The sequence below is a fragment of the Erpetoichthys calabaricus genome, chromosome 2 (assembly GCF_900747795.2).
Source record: "Erpetoichthys calabaricus chromosome 2, fErpCal1.3, whole genome shotgun sequence".
In the NCBI taxonomy this organism is placed as follows: domain Eukaryota; kingdom Metazoa; phylum Chordata; class Cladistia; order Polypteriformes; family Polypteridae; genus Erpetoichthys; species Erpetoichthys calabaricus.
Window position 1 is genome coordinate 87,945,676 of NC_041395.2, and position 24,381 is coordinate 87,970,056.

Consider the following 24,381-nt stretch of genomic DNA (forward strand, 5'->3'; position numbering starts at 1 on the left):
GTCAAAAATTAAATATTAAAAAAAAATTGAGGGAAACAATATCATACATTTCTTCCAACAATTAATATATTTACTTAAATGTAAAACATATACAGTAATGAACACTTTAAAATGACATGCCATTAATCCAGAAGTGAGTGAGAATTTGAGTGAACAGATCTGAAAATGATCATACATTGTTATTGTTAAAAACAGAACTGGGTTCAAGGTAAGTGTTTTAGGTATAAAAGGTAATTATTTGTTCTTTGGCTCATTTATGAAGATACTCACATTTGTTTTTTACATATTCCTGAAAGTATTTACTATTTATGATTATATTTTGCACTTCTAAATTTTAGAGAGGCAATAGCAGTTGTCTGTGAAGCAGTGCCTGGTGCCAAAGGAGCTATGAGAAGAAGAAAGGTAAGCAACAATGGCAAATCTGTTTGTTTGCTTCATTTCACTGCTTCACTTTTAATATTGGTTGTACTAACATATTTTTTCAGTTGTGTATTTAAAATGGAATATAGCAATGGTCAGTATAATTCTTTGTAGTTAAAACAGTTAACTGTTTGACTTAACTGTACTTTTTTGATGAACAGCTTTCTTAAATTTGCTGTAAAAATTGTTTCATTATTGGATAATGATTGAATAAATGTTAACAAAAAGAATTAAAATGTGCTTTTGGTATACTCATTTATTTCTTGTGTGTCAATAGGTTTCTCATTGAATACATGTATGTGTACACTTATTTTTTAATGTGTCAAATAATCAAGAAAAAAGAATATTGAGAATAATGAAGACACACATATACAGTATATTGCTTCATGATTAGTTAAATAAAACATGTTTGTTTAAGGATGGTGGTACATTGTCTCTTCAAATTCTGGCCCATTATTTGTCTGTTTGGAGTTTACTCATTCTCCTTATTTTCACAATGATTTTTCTCTGGGAACTCTTAATTTTCTTCCCACATCCCAAAAATGTGCATGTAGGATTAATTTGAATTTGATTTTAAATAACTGCCTCTACTACTTCAAATTATTTGGCTGTTTTTCAGGAATAGCTTGCTTTTGGTTTTACCATACCCTTTTTATTTTGTTGCAAATTCTATGGCAGATATGTAAACAATATATTAAAGTAAATTACAGGTGCTGGTCATAAAATTAGAATATCATGACAAAGTTGATTTATTTCAGTAATTCCATTCAAAAAGTGAAACTTGTATATTAGATTCATTCATTACACACAGACTAATGTATTTCAAATTTTTATTTCTTTTAATGTTGATGATTATAACTGACAATTAATGAAAGTCCCAAATTCAATATCTCGGAAAATTAGAGTATTGTGAAAAGGTTCAATATTGAAGACACCTGGTGCCACACTCTAATCAGCTAATTAACTCAAAACACCTGCAAAAGCCTTTAAATGGTCTCTCAGTCTAGTTCTGTAGGCTACACAATCATGGGGAAGACTGCTGACTTGACAGTTGTCCAAAAGACGACCATTGACACCTTGCACAAGGAGGGCAAGACACAAAAGGTCATTGCTAAAGAGGCTGGCTGTTCATAGAGCTCTGTGTCCAAGCACATTAATAGAGAGGCGAAGGGAAGGACAAGATGTGGTAAAAAAAAGTGTACAAGCAATAGGGATAACTGCACCCTGAAGAGGATTGTGAAACAAAACCCATTCAAAAATGTGGGGGAGATTCACAAAGAGTGGACTGCAGCTGGAGTCAGTGCTTCAAGAACCACCACGCACAGACGTATGCAAGACAAGGGTTTCAGCTGTCGCATTCCTTGTGTCAAGCCACTCTTGAACAAGAGACGGCATCAGAAGCGTCTCGCCTGGGCTAAAGACAAAAAGGACTGGGCTGCTGCTTTCTGATGAAAGTAAATTTTGCATTTCCTTTGGAAATCAAGGTCCCAGAGTCTGGAGGAAGAGAGGAGAGGCACAGAATCCACGTTGCGTGAGGTCCAGTGTAAAGTTTCCACAGTCATTGATGGTTTGGGGTGCCATGTCATCTGCTGGTGTTGGTTCATTGTGTTTTCTGAGGTCCAAGATCAACGCAGCCGTCTACCAGGAAGTTTTAGAGCACTTCATGCTTCCTGCTGCTGACAAACTTTATGGAGATGCAGATTTCATTTTCCAACAGGACCTGGCACCTGCACACAGTGCCAAAGCTACCAGTACCTGGTTTAAGGACCATGGTATCCCTGTTGTTGATTGGCCAGCAAACTCGCCTGACGTTAACCCCATAGAAAATCTATGGGGTATTGTGAAGAGGAAGATGCAATACGCCAGACCCAACAATTCAGAAGAGCTGAAGGCCACTATCAGAGCAACATGGGCTCTCATAACACCTGAGCAGTGCCACAGACTGATCGACTCCATGCCTCGCCGCATTGCTGCAGTAATCCAGGCCAAAGGAGCCCCAACTAAATATTGAGTGCTGTACATGCTCATACTTTTCATGTTCATACCTTTCAGTTGGCCAACATTTCTAAAAATCCTTTTTTTGCATTGGTCTTAATTGATATTCTAATTTTCTGAGATACTGAATTTGGGACTTTCATTAGTTGTCAGTTATAATCATCAACATTAAAAGAAATAAACATTTGAAATACATCAGTAATGAATGAATCTAATATACAAGTTTCACTTTTTGAATGGAATTACTGAAATAAATCAACTTTGTCATGATATTCTAATTTTATGACCAGCACCTGTATATATAATAAACAAAAAATTTGACTACAGGATCTCAGTAAGGGTACTGAAGTAAATATAGAATGTGTTATCAGGAAAGCAGGCTGTACGACTATGTTTTCTCCGAAGAGCACAAGATTACTTTCAGGGAACAGAGGTCATCGGCAGAAGTGACAGTCTACTCGATGATACTTGCTTTATTATATTTCTACTGTAAAAGTTACAAATAACTTTTTAAAACCAATGATGGCTTCGCTTGGGTTAGAATGCATTTAGTAGTCTTCATTTCTACTTCAGGTGTTGTTAGTGTACAATAAAAAAACACAAACTTTTAACCTTTTAAGGACCCTGTAAGTTCTTAAGTAATTAATTATAATTCATTGAATATGATTAAAATGATCAAATTGTTTGATTAGAAAAATTAGTAAAGATCCATGGTATATAAAGGTGTGTGTCAAGTTTTGATTATATCCCTGCCACCTTTAAAAACAAAATCTATGAACAATTACACTCCAAATGTAATCTTCCAGTGACACATTTCTTTCACTACCTCCAAATTAGAAAGTTTGTTAAACAAAACCTGCCCGACTTTCCTCACCTACCACCTACTTCTACTCCGGAAAAAATATTGATCAGTCTTGAGGACTCAAACAGCACTTCTCTGAAATATAAAAACATTTTAAACTTCCTTCCGTTTCAAAGATCCCAGAGTACAGTGGGAAAAGGATCTTTCACTCAACAATTTGGAAAAGGAATGGAAGGCAGCAATGCACAGAATTCACTCTAGCTCCATATGTGCAAAGCATACAATTATTCAACTTAGAATCATTTATCGACAACATCTGTCTCGATTAAAATTGTCCAAAATGTTTCCAGGGCAACCTGTGAACATTGTAATCAAGTTCCAGCTTCATTGGGTCATATGTTTTGGGCGTGTACCAAATTAACATCATTTTGGACCCAAAATCTTTAAATGCCTTTCAGACAGCCTGGGTGTCATAATCTCTCCTAATCCAACAGCTGTGTTTGGTGTACCTCCAGATGGGCATAAAGTGGAGGACAAGCAAACTGTGATTTCCTTTACTTCACTATTGGAATGTAGACTTACCTTGCTCAACTGGAAGAATCCTAACTCACCTCTTTTCAGTCATTGGGTAACCGATGTTATGTACAATTATGTTACATATTTATTTATTTATATATATATATATATATATATATATATATATATATATATATATATATATATATATATATATATATATATATATATATATATATATATGGAAAAATATAAATACTCACTTAGAGGATCAGTGCAAAACCTTTTTAAAACCTGGCAGGATCTAATTAATAATATTATAGAATAAGCATTTAAATTGAGGAAGAGGATTCTATTCCCTTTTTGTTCTATTTATTTATTTACTTACTTATCTTTTATACTATTCAGGTTTCACTATGTTGGCCTAGCTCTCTTTCTCATGGGTGGGGGTTGACTTGATTTGAACCTAGTTTTGTAAAATTTGACTTGCTTGTATGGAATCTTGTTTGATTTTAATAAGTTCAATAACATGCTTAATTAAAAAAAAAAATCTGGCCACCCTTACAGATAGATGCTGTTTTGGTAAGAGTACCATTACCACAAGCATTTAAATTTGCGCAATTCATGCACACACCTGCAAGATGTGAACTGATCTCAGTACATCAGACCTTATTGCTAGCCCCGAACACGAAGGTAAGTCAGTACAGATATGAAAGGGAAAAAAACAATAGAACTCCAACCAGTAATTGCTATCGTGCACATGCCCTACAAGCGGCTATGGATATGCTCCACTATATCTACAATGATGCATTCAAACATAAATCCAATGATTCAAAAAAGTAACAAGAGTGGCATAACATACTTGGGCCGGTATTGTTTCTTCTTTTTTTATTGTATGTGATTTTGCAGTAAAGACGTAATAATTGGAATGATCAATGATAAATTATAATATTAAAATAACTTTATATATACTTATTTTTCAAGAATTTCAGAGGTGTTCATCAGTGCTCTGATCACCCACTCAGCTCTGCAGGAATAAAAATTTGATTCACTTGTGGCTGCTCACTAATTTAAAAAAAAAAGATGATGTAGTGGAATACTGTTGGATTCCGGCCACAACTCATAAATGTACACCATTGTTGTTTTTGTTTGTTTTGCAGTAGAAGATTCAGACTAGTTTGTTATTTTATGCAAGCTGAAGCTACAAATGCTTCACCTGGTATGTCTCATTTGAACTAACAAATTAATACCCCTTCCCATAATCCCAAATGTTCATTGTTGGTAATCATGCCCTCAAACCCTTTGACATTCTCTGAAAAGTAGAATTTGACCGATTGGAATGAAAGGCCAAAAGCAGCACAGAATTAACGTAAACATAAGAATTAACTACTAAATAAAAAAAATGTTTTGTAGTGAAAACCTGCAGTCACAATAGCCCTCAAGGTATTGAGTTTGTTATACCTGTCTTAACGAACTGAGCCAGTGTAAGGATCATGCCAGTGGGGTTGCTTATTTTTTTAAATATTGACACGTCCCTACTAAAAGTAACAATTTGTCATAAAGAAAATAAACAGCTCAGCAAATTATTTCTAAACAAAGTAACCATAATTGCTCTACGTTCATAAAAGTGTAGGTCACATTACCTGCATTTGCTAGCTGATGCTGTTTGTTGTACGACATTCTGTGTTTTTGTGTGTTTTCAATGTGTAGCTGATAACATAGCATTTCACACAAATGCAAGAATAGTATAGTAATACCAGGAACCCAGTGCTTTTTGTCCATTACCTGTTACCTGAAAGTAACACAGCAATAATAAACATATGTACAAAGATTTTTAAAGGTCAGATTGTTTTAGCTTGTCCTTAAAAACATAGGTCTTAGTTTTGTTTAGAAGTATAAAATTGGTATTTTTGTATCTCTTTTTATCTCTCTGTCTATTAAAAAGAGGTTTTTCTGGGTTGACCGAAGTTTGGTGGTTTTAAAAAGATACTATAAATTTATTTTAGAAACATAATATCAAGCATCATAATCTTGTGCTTCCACTGATTGTTTCCTGAACTTTACTGTTTCTTGCAGCCTACAAGCCGATCTCTGACGTCCATCCTAGGGAAAAGCAATCTACAATTTGCTGGCATGGCAATAAACTTGACAATCTCAACCAGTAGTCTGAATCTAATGGCCACTGAATGCAAACAGGTATGAGTCAAAATTTCTGATTGGGATCCTTTTTTGCTGCTTGTTCTGCATGTGTAAGCCTCATGTTCAGCAGCTCTACCTGTTTTGTCCTATACAGCATGCAAAGGTTTAGCTCAAAGAACAAGTCTTGCTATTCTTTACAAAAGTAAGCTAGCTAACATCTGTTCCCCAATCTGAAGATTACCTCAGTGGGACATAGTTTGTCAGTGTTGAAAATGTCACATTAGCTACAGAAGACTAATTACACAAAAAAGATAAAGTATTTTATTTGTGTGGCAGAGAAAAGCTTTGATAATATTACAAGTGTTTAATGAGTATTATGTTGAAGTATTTAGTGTTCATTTTTTTTTGGTTATTTCTCTTAATTGGTCATGTTCATAATGTTTTTATCATTCCACATATGTACACATAGGACATGTTTTGTGAGGAGGTCAAAATTTCAAACTAGAGTTTTCAACAGACTTGCACCTTTTATCCACCTTTGCATAAAGAATCATTGCCTCTTGTGTATGTATGTGTGTTTCTATAAATAATGCCTTGCAGATATTCTCAGAAATCTGAATACTTATTAACAAGTCCTTTTTTTTGTTATTAACATTACATTATGTTAGAAAAAAAATGTGAAGAAAAAAGAAATATTCATTTGCTTAAATATTTAATTCCCCAACCTTTGAAGGAATAAAGACTCTGCTTTAAGTCTTTTGGGGTATGTATGCACCAGGTTTGAGAGTGATTTTTTTGGCTCATTCTTACAGGAAGATTTACCTCTGGGTTTGTTGAGGATAGTCAGAAGATGCTTGTGCCCTGTAATTTTCAAATAGTACCACATATTCTCCGTGTCTGATTGAGATCAGAGTTTGACTGGGCCATTGTAGGACACCTTCATTTTTGTTCTTGAGACACTCTGCGGCTTTTGACTTATGTCTAGGATCATTATCCTGCTGAAGTATTAACTTTGCCTAAGCTTTAGTTTTTTAGCAGATAGTAGCATTTTATCTTACTATATTTGCTTGTCTTTTTCACCATCCATTTTTCTTACTATTTTTAACAAATTGAATAGTTCCTGCTGATGGGGAAAAAGCCCACTAGCATAATAATGTCACCAACATACTTCATGTAGGAATCATGTTTTTTTTTGAGTTGTGGGTAGTGCTGCATTTGTGCTACTCATCTTTTTGAGTTTTGGTCATAAAAGCTTCACGTTGTTCTTGTGATCACAAAAGCTTTTCCTTACAACTGGGTCACTGTCATCCATTTTGACAAGCTTTGAAACCGAGATCATCAATCAGTAGTCCACAGGCCAGATCTTGCCTGGGTGGTGAGAGTTGGGGAAAAAGGGGAATTATCCACTGAGTTCTGGACCAAAGGATTTTTGAACACTTTCACTTACTTAACTTAGGCCATATGAATTTAGCATGGCATAAGTGCTCATCCTGCTCCATCCACTCTACTCCATATTTCAAAGGTGCAGAAAGAAAGAAAAAACAACAACAATAGGTTTTGTAGTTTTGGAATAGTATTTTGTGGTAAATTCTCTGTGTTCATGTATCATCACTTACTGGTTATTTGACTTTAGTTTTGAGTCTTTTGGTTGTTTAATAGGTATTTGAACTTTCATTTCACAATACTTATAGGTATTTCACATACAATGCATTTATTTTTCATTAACACCTATAAATACTGTTGTTACTCTGACCACTAAGAAAATATGTAGGTGAGAATCTGAAGGGGAAGCATGTGTAATGGAATGACATGAAAGGAGATGTGCCTAATGGCACAGTAGGTTGGACTCGAAAGTTGTTAAAAGCCAGACGGCACAGTGGTAAAATCTCACAGACACTGAAAGGAGATTTAAGTACTTTATTAGGTGTCTTCTGATGCAAGCAGTGGGAGTTAGTCTGGGTCTCCATCATGAACAGTCCTTTAAAGGGCTATTAACCTCCTTAGCATTAGACCTGAGTTTTACTCGGGCTGCTAAAACCGTGCTAAAAGCGTTAGTCCTGAGTGTCAGTTGGGCAACTATACAGATGCAGCTTGTGTAAGTGTTAGAACCGAGAGTCACTCAAGCTGTAAAAGTGCTGTCAGTGCTGCCATTCTTTGGAGAAATTATATCTGAGTGTAGATTTTCACTAATTATGAAATATCTGCACTTTATCAACAATGAAGACTTTGATGAGAATAACCCATCCAGCACCCAAAATGAAGAAAATTTTGGAGATATACAAGGTAATTCTAGTAAAGTTTTGGAGCGTTTACTTTCTGGACCATGACATCAGCATCGATGAAAGTCTTATGGCTTATAACGGCTGACTGTCATGGATACAGTACATTGTGTCAGAAAGAGCAAGATTGTCATAAAGTTTTACAAGCTTTGTGAATCTAAAATGTGATACATTTGGAATTTGGTTCTGTACATAGGGAAAGGGACAAAGTCTGGCGTTGCTGCATCTACTTTGATAGAAGACTTTGGCAGAGCTAAATTACAGTGAGGTATGCTTATTGCTTGGCAAAAGAGTAAAGTGCTTGCGCTGAAATGGAAGGACAAGAAAGATGTTTGTCATCTTAGCACTGTACATAATGCAGCTACAGTCACTATACAGGGAAAAGGCAACAAGCAGGTTACGAAGCCTTGTGCTGTGGCCAACTACAATAGCATGATGGGTGGCATAAATCATGTGGATCAAGAATCAATTCTCTATCCCGTTATGCAGAGGCAACAAAAGAAGTACTACAAAAAGATATTTTGTCATTTGATGAAACAGTGCATGTGGAATGCATTCATATTATAAAAACAAAAAGCTGGGAAAACTGTATCTCATGCAAACTTTACATGCTAGCTTGTAGAACAAATCATTGTCTCACATCCACTGCCCACACTGCCGCTAAAGAGGCATGGTCAACCCAGCACATTGTGGATCAATCGGAGAGTTTTATCGGTTTCATTTTATTGATTATATATATATATATATATATATATACCTCCAACTGAAAAAAAACTGAATTAAACTCATGTACCTGTGCAGTGTGCTGTTCAAAAACTGAGAAATCTGGAAAGAAAATCTGTAACGTTGGATTATGTCTTTCACTTTGCTTTAAGATTTACCACACAAAGGGGTCATTTTGAGATTATATACTGTTTTGGCATCATTAGTAGTATTATAGTAGTAGTAGTAGTAGTAGTAGTATTATTGCTGTTATTATTGTTTTTGTTATTATTGTTCATTTCATATTTTTTTATTCATCATTACTGTTATCCATCCATCCATCCATTTTCCAACCCGCTGAATCTGAACACAGGGTCACGGGGGTCTGCTGGAGCCAATCCCAGCCAACACAGGGCACAAGGCAGGAACCAATCCCGGGCAGGGTGCCAACCCACCGCAGGACACACACAAACACACCCACACACCAAGCACACACTAGGGCCAATTTAGAATTGCCAATCCACCTAACCTGCATGTCTTTGGACCGTGGGAGGAAACCGGAGCGCCCGGAGGAAACCCACGCAGACATGGGGAGAACATGCAAACTCCACGCAGGGAGGACCCGGGAAGTGAACCCGGGTCTCCTAACTGCGAGGCAGCTGCGCTACCACTGCGCCACCGTGCCGCCCCATTACTGTTATTATTTCACATTTTTTTTATTCATCATTACTATTATCGTTTGTATCATTATTACAGTTAGGTCCATAAATATTTGGACAGAGACAACTTTTTTCTAATTTTGGTTCTGTACATTACCACAATGAATTTTAAATGAAACAGCTCAGATGCAGTTGAAGTGTAGACTTTCAGCTTTAATTCAGTGGGGTGAACAAAACAATTGCATAAAAATGTGAGGCAACTAAAGCATTTTTTTTAACATAATCCCTTCATTTCAGGGGCTCAAAAGTAATTGGACAAATTAAATAACTGGAAATAAAATGTTCATTTCTAATACAGTACTTGGTTGAAAACCCTTTGCTGGCAATGACAGCCTGAAGTCTTGAACTCATGGACATCACCAGATGCTGGGTTTCCTCCTTTTTAATACTCTGCCAGGCCTTTACTGCAGCGGCTTTCAGTTGCTGTTTGTTTGTGGGCCATTCTGTCTGAAGTTTAGTCTTCAACAAGTGAAATGCATGCTCAATTGGGTTAAGATCAGGTGACTGACTTAGCCATTCAATAATTTTCCACTTCTTTGCTTTAATAAATTCCTGGGTTGCTGTGGCTGTATGTTTTGGGTCATTATCCATCTGTATCATGAAACGCCGCCCAATCAGTTTGACTGCATTTAGCTGGATTTGAGCAGACAGTACATTTCTGAACACCTCAGAATTCATTCGGCTGCTTCTGTCCTGTGTCACATCATCAATAAACACTAGTGTCCCTGTGCCACTGGCAGCCATGCACGCCCAAGCCATCACACTGCCTCCAGCGTGTTTTACAGATGATGTGGTATGCTTTGGATAATGAGCTGTTCCACGCCTTCTCCATACCTTTTGCTTGCCATCATTCTGGTAGAGGTTGATCTTGGTTTCATCTGTCCAAAGAATCTTTTTCCAGAACTGTGCTGGCTTTTTTAGATGTTCTTTAGCAAAGTCCAATCTAGCCTTTCTATTCTTGAGGCTTATGAGTGGCTTGCACCTTTCAGTGCACCCTCTGTATTTACTTTCATGCAGTCTTCTCTTTATGGTAGACTTGGATATTGATACGCCTATCCCCTGGAGAGTGTTGTTCACTTGGTTGGCTGTTGTGAAGGGGTTTCTCTTCACCATGGAAATGATTCTGCGATCATCCACCACTGTTGTCTTCCATGGATGTCCAGGGGCCTCATGTATAAACGGTGCGTACGCACAGATATGTTGCATACGAACGTTTCCACGCTCAAATCGCGATGTATAAAACCTAAACATGGCGTAAAGCCACACACATTTCCATGGTACCTCAAAGCCTGGCGTACGCAATTTCTCCGCTCGGTTTTGCAGACTGGCAGACCCAGCATCAAAGCAGTGCTACTGTTCCTGTGTGGTTACCCTTTCTTTCTCACTGCACCACTCGGAGTATTTATATCACTGTATTTGAGTGGGGAATCACAGCAGCAGCTGATCGGAAAGAGAATTATCGGTATACAGTTTCAAGCACACACTACCTCAGCCACGGAAAAACGCGTCAAAGCCTTTCCTGTACGGACCTCGCGTTTCAGAAACAGTTTCATCCCAAGAACTATAAACGCACTCTTATCAGTCCATCAAGTGCTACTTGTAGTATATTGTTAATAATTAAACATGTGAGGACACGGTGCTGCAGCGCTAGCTAGTTCATGGATAGCTCCTGCCTTTCGCTGTATTATTGCTGGTGCTGACGCGACACTGGAAGGATAGACGGATAGAATAATTAAACATGTACTACAAAGATATTTCAATGTTCCTTAAAAGTTTTGGAGAATCGGCGTTCTAACCTTACAGATAGCTTAACGTTTATTACAGAGCTGATTGTGTGGCGATTGGGTATTTGGAGAAAGAAAAGTAAGGACAGGAATTGGAGGTTAGTATGTTTGAAAGAGACAGTACTTCTGTAATAAATTATTTCATCGAAGGTCGCACATGGCGCAGCAAGCCTCTTGCGTGAGATATGAACAATCACTGCGCCACCGTGTTCCTATGTATAATAACATGTTTTCATTCCTATCATCATGAAAAAGATATCATGTATACATCTCAGTATTTTAATTATTCAGAGAGCTGTAATATCACGAATGTAATGGATTCTGTGTCCTGTCGGAGAAAGAGAAAGAACGGAAGCACGTAGTGATTCACACACATAGAGCACATAGAAGATCAAACATAGAACAAAGCATTTAACGTGCTACTTTAGTTACGATGGGATTTGAGAAACTAGTAAAATAAACGATTTTAAGATGAAGTTTATGATGTTCTACTTTAATGACAAAATAAACTACGTGATTAAAGTGGAAATTTCGAGATTAAAGTTGTCATTTCGTGCTTTTTTTCCCCACTGTGTGCCTATTTTTTTTCTCTGTACCCTAATAAGCTTTCATATGACACTCAGACGGTGGGCCACGAGTCGCCTTTTCACGCCAACTTTGATATATGACAACTTCTTTTTTATTTTGGGCACTGTGCGACTTTGTGAACTTGAGCTTTCGAGTTTCTCCGACACTATGTCACTTGATCAACTTTCTTTTGTTGATTATACCACTGTTTAAACCAACAAATAGTACGTTTTTCCTTTGCCTCCACTTGGTATTCGCTGAAATTCTTATATTTTCCCCCGTGCTTTTCCCATTGTCTTTTCACAGAAGGCTATTTATATCGATTTGTATCTTCAAAGAGGCATAATTCTGGGAGGAGTTGGGGCGGGACAGAAGGCACGTGCACATGCGTTACTTTTCACGCTGATCGGGATTTATGTAGTGGAAGAACGTGAAAGTTTGCATACACACAGATTCCTGCATCTGGATTCTTCTGTGCGTACGCCATGTTATAGTGTGAGTTCTGCGCATGGCGTTATACATGAGGCCCCAGGTCTTTTTATGTTGCTGAGTTCACCAGTGCTTGCTTGCTTTCTTTCTCAGGATGTACCAAACTGTAGATTTTGCCACTCGTAATATTGTAGCAATTTCTCGGATGGGTTTTTTCTGTTTTCGCAGCTTAAGGATGGCTTCTTTCACCTGCATGGAGAGCTCCTTTGACCGCAAGTTGTCTGATAACAGCTAAATCTTCCACATGCAAGCACCACACCTCAAATCAACTCCAGGCCTTTTATCTGCTTAATTGATAATGACATAACGACGGACTTGCCCACACCTGCCCATGAAATAGCCTTTGAGTCAATTGTCCAATTACTTTTGAGCTCCTGAAATGAAGGGATTGTGTTTAAAAAAAAAAAAATGCTTTAGTTGTCTTACATTTTTATGCAATCGTTTTGTTCACCCCACTGAATTAAAGCTGAAAGTCTGCACTTCAACTGCATCTGAGTTGTTTCATTTAAAATTCATTGTGGTAATGTACAGAACCAAAATTAGAAAAAAGTTGTCTCTGTCCAAATATTTATGGACCTAATTGTATACTTTTGACATTTAATAAAAATATAATTTTTCATGCCAAAAAATGCAAGGCTTGTTACATGTTTTTTTGGAATAAAATGCTAAGGAGGTTAATTGTTGTTTGTGGCTGTGTGTCCTTCCTCCAGCACACCTCAGGTTGTTCCAATACATTAAATCTGTAAAGGAAGGCCATTATTGAAGGGAGTCAGGTACAACCATATTATGTTTTGTTTAAACAAAAAACAATTAGCATAATAAAATATCAATTAAATAACTAAAGATTCCAACTACTTTTACAAATCACTTACGTCTCAGAACGTCTGATTCCCCCCATACAGATTTTTCCCCTGTTGTCAGTCCAGCCCCAAGCCATCCTCCAAAACAGTTTTTTAGTTGTATTAACATTGTATATAATCTAGACAGAATACACAAGGAGAGGAATGAAGGTCAGGAGGAACAAGACATACATGAGTGTGAATGAGAGGGAGATCAGTGGAATGTTGAGGATGCAGGGAGTAGAGTTGGTAAAGGTGGAGGAGTTTAAGTACTTGGGATCAACAGTACAGAGTAACGGGGATTGTGGAAGAGAAGTGAAAAAGAGAATGCAGAATGGGTGGAGAAGAGTGTCAGGAGTAATTTATGAAAGACGGGTATCAGCAAGAGTGAAAGGGAAGGTCTACAGGATGGTAGTGAGACTAACTATGTTATATGAGCTGGAGATGGTGGCACTGACCAAAAAACAGGAGACAGAGCTGGAGGTGTCAGAGTTAAAGATGCTAAGATTTGCATTGGGTGTGATGGGGATGGACAGAATTAGAAATAAGTACATTAGAGGGTCAACTCAGGTTGGACATTTGGGAGACAAAGTCAGAGAGGCGAGATTGCATTGGTTTGGACATGTGCAGAGGAGAGATGCTAGGTATATTGGGAGCAGGATGTTAAGGATAGAGCTGCCAGGCAAGAGGGAAAGAGGAAGGCCTAAGAGAAGGTTTATGGATGTGGTGAGAGAGGACATGCAGGTGATGGGTGCAACAGAGCAAGATGCATAGGACAGGAAGATATAGAAAAAGATGATCCGCTGTGGCGACCCCTAATGGGAGCAGCTGGAAGAAGAAGAACAACATTGTATATAATTTATAAATATCAGGCAATAATAAAATCAGGCATGTGCACAGAGTTTGAAATGGGCAGGCACAAAATTAATGTTAACAAGGTGTGGGAGAGAATTTATTCGGGTCAATGTCTTACCGTTCACCACAAGATAACAGAATAAATAATCTACATTTGCAGCTTCAGTTATAAAGCATGGGACATAAAAGGCTTCAAAGTGCCACCTAGAGCAAAGGGGGCAGATGCTGAGGCACTCTTAAACTCCTACAAATACTTGCTGCTTTACTGTGAATTTTATTCCTTTAAACTGTCTGCGCTTCCTCTCTTTTCATCAATGGCTATGTATATATGATAAGCCTGATTAACACAGCCTGTCACCCGACTTTCCTTCACTACACAGTGTGCTCTCTTATGATAGCAACTGTCTAATTTCAGATCATTCAGGTCAGATGAGCATTTCAGAATCATGGTATTATAAAGACATACTTTTCTTTCCATTCATCATTGAAATAACAATTCTCTGGATCAGTCTTCCTCTTAACCTCCTTAGCGTTACATTTTTTTCTTGAAAAAGCATTGCATTTTTTGGCTTGAAAAATTACATTTATTAAATCTCATCTTTCTACTGTAAAACATACAAAACACTAAAAGTGCAAAGTCAGAAGTGTAGAAAGTTTAATAATGATAAAAATAATGCAAATATCGTATATACTGTGTGACAGATAGGGGGCGCTGTCGTCCCCTTGAACCCTCAGATCAGACACCAGATAAAAGTCCAAATGTTGACTTTATTATAATAATAATGTGCGCAAGCACTTCCACCTCCACTATACTTAATAATAAATCAATAATCACAACAATAATCACAATACTCAATAATCCTCCACAGCTCCCAGCAGCTCAGTCACCCTTCCTCCCAACTTGGCTCACTGCTGGGATCCCCCACAATCCTTTTATAGTCCTTGACCCGGAAGTGTTTCTGTCCCTCAGTCCATGTGACCTTATAACACTTCCGGGTCATGTGAAAACTTATTTTCTTCATCCCGGAAGTACGTCATTTCTTCTGTCTCTGTGACTAGGACATACTTCCGGGTTAGAGTACAAATATAAATCGTTGAGCCTCCCTGCAGCATCACCTGGAGGACCCCACAGTATCCAGCAGGGCTGTGAAGATAAACTGCAAGGTCCATGATGCCCTGCTGGAATTCGGGGCACCTCCATGTTGCTGGGAGGGCTCCATCCGGTGGCATGGGGGTATTGGCCGGGATGAACGGCTGGCAATATACCACAACTGTCAAAATATGTTGTTTGTGTGGTATATTTGAAGCACGGTGAAATACACTTCCACCAGGGGGGGTAAACGTTAACATTTAACATTATACAAAGTTATTGTCTGTTTTTTTTCACCTGTATTATTATCATTCTTTAATTTAATATTATTTATTGTATCAGTATGCTGCTGCTGAAGAATGTGAATTTCCCATTGGGATTAATAAAGTATCTATCTGTCTGTCTGTCTATCTATCTATCTATCTATCTATCTATCTATCTATCTATCTATCTATCTATCTATCTATCTATCTATCTATCTATCTATCTATCTATCTATCTATCTATCTATCTATCTATCTATCTATCTATCTATCTATCTACACAATCCACACAGTCAGGACAATAGTAACATGATTCCTTGCGGATTTTATTTCCAGACTGATCAGCTTTTGAACAGCACACTGCACATGTGCGATTGACATGAGCAACACTTCCGCACTAATGCGGTTGGCACTTTTACAGCCCGAGTAATTCTAATGCTTATGCAAGATTCATCTATACAGTTGCCCGAGTGATGCTCGGGACTAATGCTTTTTAATGACATTTTTGCTAACTAACTTGCAATGTGAATTTTGAAATTTACTTATTGGCTAATAAGTAAAAGTTATGTGGTTAGGTACATCCACTATGGACTTTCATAGGGAAAAGTTAATTTAGATTATTTAGCTTGCTTATTTGGAATGATAATGACACAAGAGTTAATTCACAGCAAGATATACTTAATAATTCCTGCTCTTGCATAGATAAATATTTGGCAGGTTTTAATTGACATATTTGATGTGAATGAGTAGTTAGCTAGATAAGAATGTCTATTAAATAGTGTCTGGTGTTTTTGCTTTGGTGCCTGACCGAATTTGGCATGGCTCTGCCCAAAGAGTGTTTGCTGTGTTAGAACATAGCCCCAGGTCAAATCTATTTCATTCCCTTTCCCCAGAGATGCTTTCACATTGTTGTTGTTTTAGAGTAATGGCTTCCTTTTACCACCTCCCTATACAGGCCAATGTTAGGCTCAGCTATTGAGCTGTATATCTCCTTTAAAAAGTGATTTTTGCCCTCTCTGTAACATTTGTCACAAAGATCCTTCTTAATTGTGGAGAATTTTAGGGGGTTAAATTTTCTATTTGTTGTCAGGGTGGTTTGATGTAACTTCATCTAACTGATCATTGAAACAGTGGTACTCAGTGGGACAAACCAAACATTTGAATATTGATTTGTACCCTATTTCTAATGTATGAACTATGCATTTCTGTTAATTTATTCCAAACTTCTTTGGAATATTCTTTTGTCTCCTTATTAATGGCTGTTCATCAGATTTAAAACCTGTTGTGATAGTTTTATAAAGAAAATGTGGCAATTATTTGGCTAATGCTTTGGTCCAAGAGGACTTGCAACATTTAAGGTACAATTGATTACATTTATTTTGCTTTTCCATTTGGAGAACAATAAGGTGAAGTAACTTGTTCACACACAACCTTAAGGTTTGATCCAAAGCCCTTAATGCCTGCCTTTATGCCAATTATTTTAATGACTTAGTGGTGGAGGCCAAATGTAATTCTATTGTTTTTCACTAGTGTAAACTTTAAACTTCTGCAACATAATAATTAAATGCTTAAGCAAACCAAATATTTTTATCCTCTAATATAAAAAAGTCTCAGAAAAAAATAAATAATTTTTAGGTTTCTGAACGTAAAGTAATTATCAAAGAAAATTAAATTTCTGTGTTGGGTTTGTTATTCAGTAAAATCAAAAATTTGGTCAAAGGCCTGAATTACTTCATAGGGCAATGTATAGGTGTATTTAATGCACTAAAGATATGAATATGTATTGCCATCCTTATATTAATGTACATTACATAAGCATGTACTATGTGTGTGTTGTCTTGAGATGTATATTTAAATGAATGTATATATTGCTTTATATTTTAAATTTTTATTTACAGTATATAAATTTAAACACTGTTCTTACCATGTCAGTAAGAGGTGTGTTATTTAAAAATTTAAAGTGAATTTAAAAAATTAATTATTTGCATCTTGAGCTCACATCAAGTTGTCCAACTTGTATATACACTCTGTATTACATAAAGGCAAATTGTTTTTTGATGTAAATACTTTATATTTATTTTTTATTGCTTGTGATTGGGTGGAAGGAACACTGAGTGACTCCCAAGAAGTGTTGAGCTGCCAGCTAGGTCACCCCTTTAAATTATAAAGTAATACTCAAACCAAACAAGTGCATGTGGGTGCAAAAGTGATCTAACATAAATAGCCTTCCTGGCTTCTTAAAGTAGGTGTATCTTAACATTGGGTCTGTCATGTTGAGCACATTGAGATGCAGACATTCTGAGTTGTTGAGTTTTTATACTCCTTCGACTGGAAGGGATGGTATTAGTTCCCTCAAGGGGCATTTTCTTGCTGCTGTGGGGAAAGAAAAAGGCTACACAGTTATTGACAGTGCCCCCTCCAGCCGTAGCGGCTATCACATACCTTAGATTAGCCTAGAAGGTATTCCTGTCACATGCATGTGTGACATATTCCTTTAAAAAGTTTAACATGTTTGTGTTTTACCTAAAGTATTTGTGGAAGTGCTTTTATGAAACATCAAACTCATAGCCTGGACTGCATTATTGAGTTGATTGTTAACCAAGCTGCGTTTTGAAGAGATTTGTGAAAGGGAAGGTGCGGCTCCATTCAGGCTTGTAGTCAGGTTTGTAAGGTATAACAGATGGAACATTTTGGTACTTTGATGGGATCAGGTTTACTGAATCACATTGTGGAAACTCAAATTTACTTTTCATGTTAAAACATCTATTTAGTCTTAGACATATGGGTATAATACACTTTACTACTGAATGGATAATGATAAAATACACAGAGAACAAGAGAGGCTCCAAATATCAATATCTAAAAGCATTATGGCTTAAAGATTTATATTAAATTACTACACATATTTACTGTTAGGTTCTGATATGAAGTAATTTTATGGTCTAATGCATTGTCGGGACTGTTAAACTAGGTACGCCTTAATCTGCCTACTGCAGTTTTTTTAGTTTAAACAAGTTTCAGCATAGAAAAAAATTGATTATCGACCAATTATATTTTTTTAATTATCTCACATAGGTAGAGTTTATAATTTGTCCATTTTTGGTTAGGCTCTTTTTTGTTATCCATATTTTATTAAAAGATTATGCAAATACAAATTAGTGCATACAAAATGATGAAAACATATAATAGTATATAGAACTACTCAAGAGAGAGAGAGACCAACATTTGTGGCATCTTACCTTTAACTGTAATCAAGCATGCAGTCTTCATCTGTGAAAAGGATATTAACTTCCTTATTGAGCTCAGTCTCATTAAAAAGATAATTAAGGTGAGGTACTAACAATCAGACCTGACTTGGACCAGACTGACCCATTATAAATTAAGCTAACCTTTGACCTTTACCATAAAGATTTATGTTGTTTGTATACAGCTTCTAAAAGCACACTAAACTGCAATAAGTAGAAATGCATGTAGACAGTCTGTAAATTAATATAAAACTGTTTTTGAAGTACTCTGACTCTGTCAAAACAAAGTAAATCAAAGCTCTCCAAATGTAAAAGCTTAGGAACCGGTAAACCTTTATAAGTGTTGAAATCTTGCTAAGAGTAAACCATAATGTTTTCACTTGAATGAAACAAACAGTTCAGGAATAACATTTACAAAACTGCAGGCTTGTGTTGCCTGTTCTGAGGTCAGTGTTCTTAATTCCACTACCAGATAGTCACTGGGAAAAAAATGTAATTTTTGACAAAAAAGTAAGAGATAAACTGTTACTGTTTTTTAAGAAGATGATTTCTCAAACCAGGACTGCCAAAGTGTTTTTGGATAGCTCTCAAGAATTCAAGAAAAAAATTTCTATGGACAGATGAAGTCTAAAGGAGAAATTTCAGGCTGACATGGGTCACATTAGTCTGGAGAAAAGTAATACTGCATTCCACATTAAGAACCTCATACCAGCTGTTAAGCATGGTTTGGAGACATTTTGCCGCATCAGGACTTGGATGACTTGCTATGAATTCCGCTCTGTATCATAGCATTCTTTAGAAGAATGTAAAGCCACCTGTCAGTAAACCGAAACTGAAGCACAACTGGGCCATGCAGCAAGACAATGATTGAAACACACAAGCACATCTACATCAGAATGGTTGAAGTAAAACAAATTAGGAATGGCCTAGTCAAAATCCATGCATAAAGTATATTTAAGATATTGTGGCATAGCCTGAAATGTGCATTTCATGCTTTCAAAAGTAGAAATGTAACTGATTTACAATAGACAGATTCATTCATTCATACATACAGTGGGTACGGAAAGTATTCAGACCCCCTTCAATTTTTCACTCTTTGTCATATTGCAGCCATTTGCTAAAATCATTTAAATTAATTTTTTCCCTCATTAATGTACACACACCACCCCATATTGGCAGACAAAAAAAAGAATTTTTGAAATTGTTGCAGATTTATTAAAAAAGAAAAACTGAAATATCACATGGTCCTAAGTATTCAGACCCTTTGCTCAGTATTTAGTAGAAGCACCCTTTTGAGCTAATACAGCCATGAGTCTTCTTGGGAAAGATGCAACAAGTTTTTCACACCTGGATTTGGGGATCCTCTGCCATTCCTCCTTGCAGATCCTCTCCAGTTCTGTCACGTTGGATGGTAAACGTTGGTGGAGAGCCATTTTTAGGTCTCTCCAGAGATGCTCAGTTGGGTTTAAGTTAGGGCTCTGGCTGGGCCATTCAAGAACAGTCACAGAGTTGTTGTGAAGCCACTCCTTCGTTATTTTAGCCGTGTGCTTAGAGTCATTGTCTTGTTGGAAGGTAAACCTTCGGCCCAGTCTGAGGTCCTTAGCACTCTGGAGAAGGTTTTTGACCAGGATATCCCTGTACTTGGCCGCATTCAACTTTCCCTCGATTGCAACCAGTCGTCCTGTCCCTGCAGCTGAAAAACACCCCCACAGCATGATGCTGCCACCGCCATGCTTCACTGTGGGGACTGTATTGGACAAGTGATGAGCAGTGCCTGGTTGTCTCCACACATACCGCTTAGAGTTAAGGCCAAAAAGTTATTTCTTGGTCTCATCAGACCAGAGAATCTTATTTCTCACCATCTCAGAGTCCTTCAGGTGTCTTTTAGCAAACTCCATGCGGGCTGTCATGTGTCTTGCACTGAGGTATGTGTGGAGACAACCAGGCACTGCTCATCACTTGTCCAATACAGTCCCCACAGTGAAGCATGGTGGTGGCAGCATCATGCTGTGGGGGTGTTTTTCATCTTCAGGGACAGGACGACTGGTTGCAATCGAGGGAAAGATGAATGCGGCCAAGTGCAGGGATATCCTGGACAAAAACCTTCTCCAGAGTGCTAAGGACCTCAGACTGTTCCGAAGGTTTACCTTCCAACAAGACAATGACCCTAAGCACACAGCTAAAATAACGAAGGAGTGGCTTCACAACAACTCTGTGACTGTTCTTGAATGGCCCAGCCAGAGCCCTGACTTAAACCCAATTGAGCTTCTTTGGAGAGACCTAAAAATGGCTCTCCACCAACGTTTACCATCCAACGTGACAGAACTGGAGAGGATCTGCAAGGAGGAATGGCAGAGGATCCCCAAATCCAGGTGTGAAAAACTTGTTGCATCTTTCCCAAGAAGATTCATGGCTGTATTAGCTCAAAAGGGTCTGAATACTTAGGACCATGTGATATTTCAGTTTTTCTTTTTTAATAAATCTGCAACAATTTCAAAAATTCTTTTTTTTGTCTGCCAATATGGGGTGCTGTGTGTACATTAATGAGGGAAAAAATTAATTTAAATGATTTTAGCAAATGGCTGCAATATGACAAAGAGTGAAAAACTGAAGGGGGTCTGAATACTTTCCGTACCCACTGTACATACATACATTATTAATCCCCAAAGGGAAATTCACATACTCCAGCAGCAGCATACTGATAAAAAACAGTATTAATTAAAGAGTGATAAAAACACAGTGCAAGTTAAAAAGTAAAAGGTGGAGAGTGTGAGGCAGGTATAACAGTCAATAACATTGTATAATGTTACCATTTACTCAGCTCTAACCCCCCGTTTGGAGAGTGAAGAGTTGCATAGTGTGAGGAGTGAATGATCTCCTCAGTCTGTCAGTGGAGCAGGACAGTGACGGTAGTCCGTCGCTGAAGCTGCTCCTCTGTCTGGAGACGATACTGTTCAGTGGATTCTCCATGATTGACAGGAGCCTGCTGAGCGCCCGTTGCTCTGCTACGTATGTCAAACTGTCCAGCTCTGTGCCTACAATAGAGCCTGCCTTCCTCACCAGTTTGTCCAGGCGTGAGGCGTCCCTCTTCTTTATGCTGCCTCCCCAGCACACTACTTGAGAGAGGCATACTATAAACTTGGAAAAATACGCTGTTGCAGTTATTGCTGCTAAAGGTGATACATCTAATAATTTTTATCTCTGTCCATGACAGAAAGGCTAATTAAGCAGCTTATCTCGTTTAGAAGACAGGCATTTGTACTGTGTCAGTTTGATCATCCTAAATGTTTGAAAGAATTCTAATCCCCTGCATGTTTTGATCTAAAATGTGTGCTACATCTGAAATGACAAATTCACAATCCAAGTATACCCTTGCTGTCTTCATTCTTAATATAGACATCACACCAGTATGCCCCGGTATGCTTTTTTTTTTTTTTATAACTTTACATATGGAGAATGTTACCATCCAAACATATTTGTTTTTTGGTTCAGAAGTTATGACGGTTTGTGGCTTTGCATCTTTATTGTACACTTTATTTGAAAAAAGATGTGTAAATGTTTCTGTTGTAGAGTTTTGTCAAAATAATTAAACTAAGTAGAATTTTGTTACTTATTTCCTACAGATCATAGCCAACCACCACATGCAGTCAATTTCTTTTGCCTCTGGAGGTGACCCAGTAAGTAAACCCTGTCTGTGTTTGTGTTGCAACAACTTATTAGTAAAATAGTGTCTGATGAAGAAAGAAATAAAAGTGACAAATAGCTTTCTCAAAGATTCAGGGTTTAAACTTTCAAAATGTATAGATCAGGAGGAGAACACAGAAAAAATAAATAAGTTTGGTTCAATAATAAAACAGAAATAGAGGATGCATTTTACCTCTCAGATTGAGCTTTACCTGGACACTTAGTGATGAAACACAAGGTAAATTTGTAATTAAAGTCAGGGGGAAGCCTGCAATTATTTTAAAATAGAGTGAGGTAATCATACCTTATTGAGCAATATCTAGAGTACTTCCTAATACACTCTTCAGCTCTGTGGAGAGAAACAGCCATTACTTTAAGAAATTTTGAAGGTTTGCTGGAGTTTGCTATACAGTAGGTCATTGATAAAGCAAAAACTTTTCAGTATGTACAGTTTTTTTTTAATTGTCATATATGTACAACCTAGCAGGACAGTACCAGTATCATTTTGTGGTTTTGCCTCTTTTTAACATCAACTACAAAGTATGCCAGAATAGAAGGAAAAATCATATGCAAACACTGAAAAAACTTTTTAAAAATTGTTTTACAAAGACTGAAGCTGTAATGAAAATACACATTTCATCAGGATGACTACAGCAGGATACATTTGGAAGGACTTAGCAGTGAAATGCTGATTGACATTTAGTGGGTCAATCGGTGTTCTGACTATAACTCCATATATAGTCTAGCTTGAATTATGCTGGTATAACTGACACAACAGCAACTTGATTAAGCAGGAAAAATTAAATGAGGGTAAAACTTACCGTAAAGAATTCTGGAAAACATCTACTCAGATGCCATGAAAGTACTATTGCAGTGAAAGAAATTATTTCATCCATGTTTAATGCACTTCATGGGTTTGGGAATTATAGGTTGTCCCAGCAGCACTGAACACAAGGCAGGAACCAGCAATGGGTAGGGCTGCAACTCATCACAGGGCACACTCTTACATATATTCATAGTTGTACACAGCTGGCTCAATTTGGAATTGTCAGGTAACAAAACAAGATAGGAACTTATTTTTAATTTTGCTAATTTGTTGAGTACATTTGTCAGAAGTGGCACTATACAAATATTTCAAATAAGCAGGTTAAATATAATATAATGTAATGGAACAATGAAGAAGAATAAAAAAAATACTGCAGGTGAAATGGGCAGTAATTTTAATTTTACACATGTGAGTTCTTCATTTTACTTAAGTGAAGAATTGTTTATGAAACACTTCATGATTCCTGAAAAATCTGCAACACACTAAAGATGTTAAAATGTTCAGCTGAATACAAATTGTATACTGTATATTTATCAGTGTACTGTAGACTCCAATTGTTTTTATTATTCTGTTGTTTTTCTTTTTTTGCAAACCTTTCAGGACACGGCTGAATATGTTGCTTATGTTGCCAAAGATCCAGTCAATCAAAGAGGTATGTTCTGATTTTGCATCCGTATTGAGCCAATTTACTATATCATTTATTTTGCAGAAAATTATTGTTTATAGTAAATAATATTTTTGGGTAAGTAAATTCCTAGTTGACTTTAGCCTACTGCAAAAATATCTTTTTTTTAAATGACACATCAGTTAAAACTGCAAATGAATTAATGCCACAAACCATTCTCTGATAAGAGAGTATTTACTATTTGCCTGTATGAAAGTGTAGTTCACTCCCAAATACCAATTTTCACACAATCCATTACACATTGATTGGAGCAGTGGTTCTCAAACTTTGGGGGGGGGAGGGGGATTGGGCACGAAGAAACAAAAAGGGGGATGCGAAGAAGTGAAAAAAGAAAACAAGAATCGAAAATATGAAAAATACATCTATTGAAACCAACACAAATTAACTTAAATTACATTCTGATACTAGAAAAATAAATATAGAGTTAGATAAATGTTGATAAAAGTTAAGTAGGTATAATAAAATATGCATCTATGATATAT

General features: G+C 37.0%; 1 protein-coding gene across 5 annotated transcripts in view; it reads left to right on the forward strand.

Moving 5' to 3' along the window:
• shc1 (SHC (Src homology 2 domain containing) transforming protein 1) overlaps positions 1-24,381 on the forward strand; it is a 106,666-nt gene that overhangs the window by 63,572 nt on the left and 18,713 nt on the right. For all 5 annotated transcript variants that reach the window (XM_051923274.1, XM_051923275.1, XM_051923276.1 and 2 more), the window contains 4 exons: positions 339-402; positions 5,810-5,929; positions 22,328-22,381; positions 23,815-23,866. In XM_051923274.1, the coding sequence (XP_051779234.1) occupies positions 339-402; positions 5,810-5,929; positions 22,328-22,381; positions 23,815-23,866 (290 nt within the window). The remainder of the gene's footprint in view (positions 1-338; positions 403-5,809; positions 5,930-22,327; positions 22,382-23,814; positions 23,867-24,381) is intronic.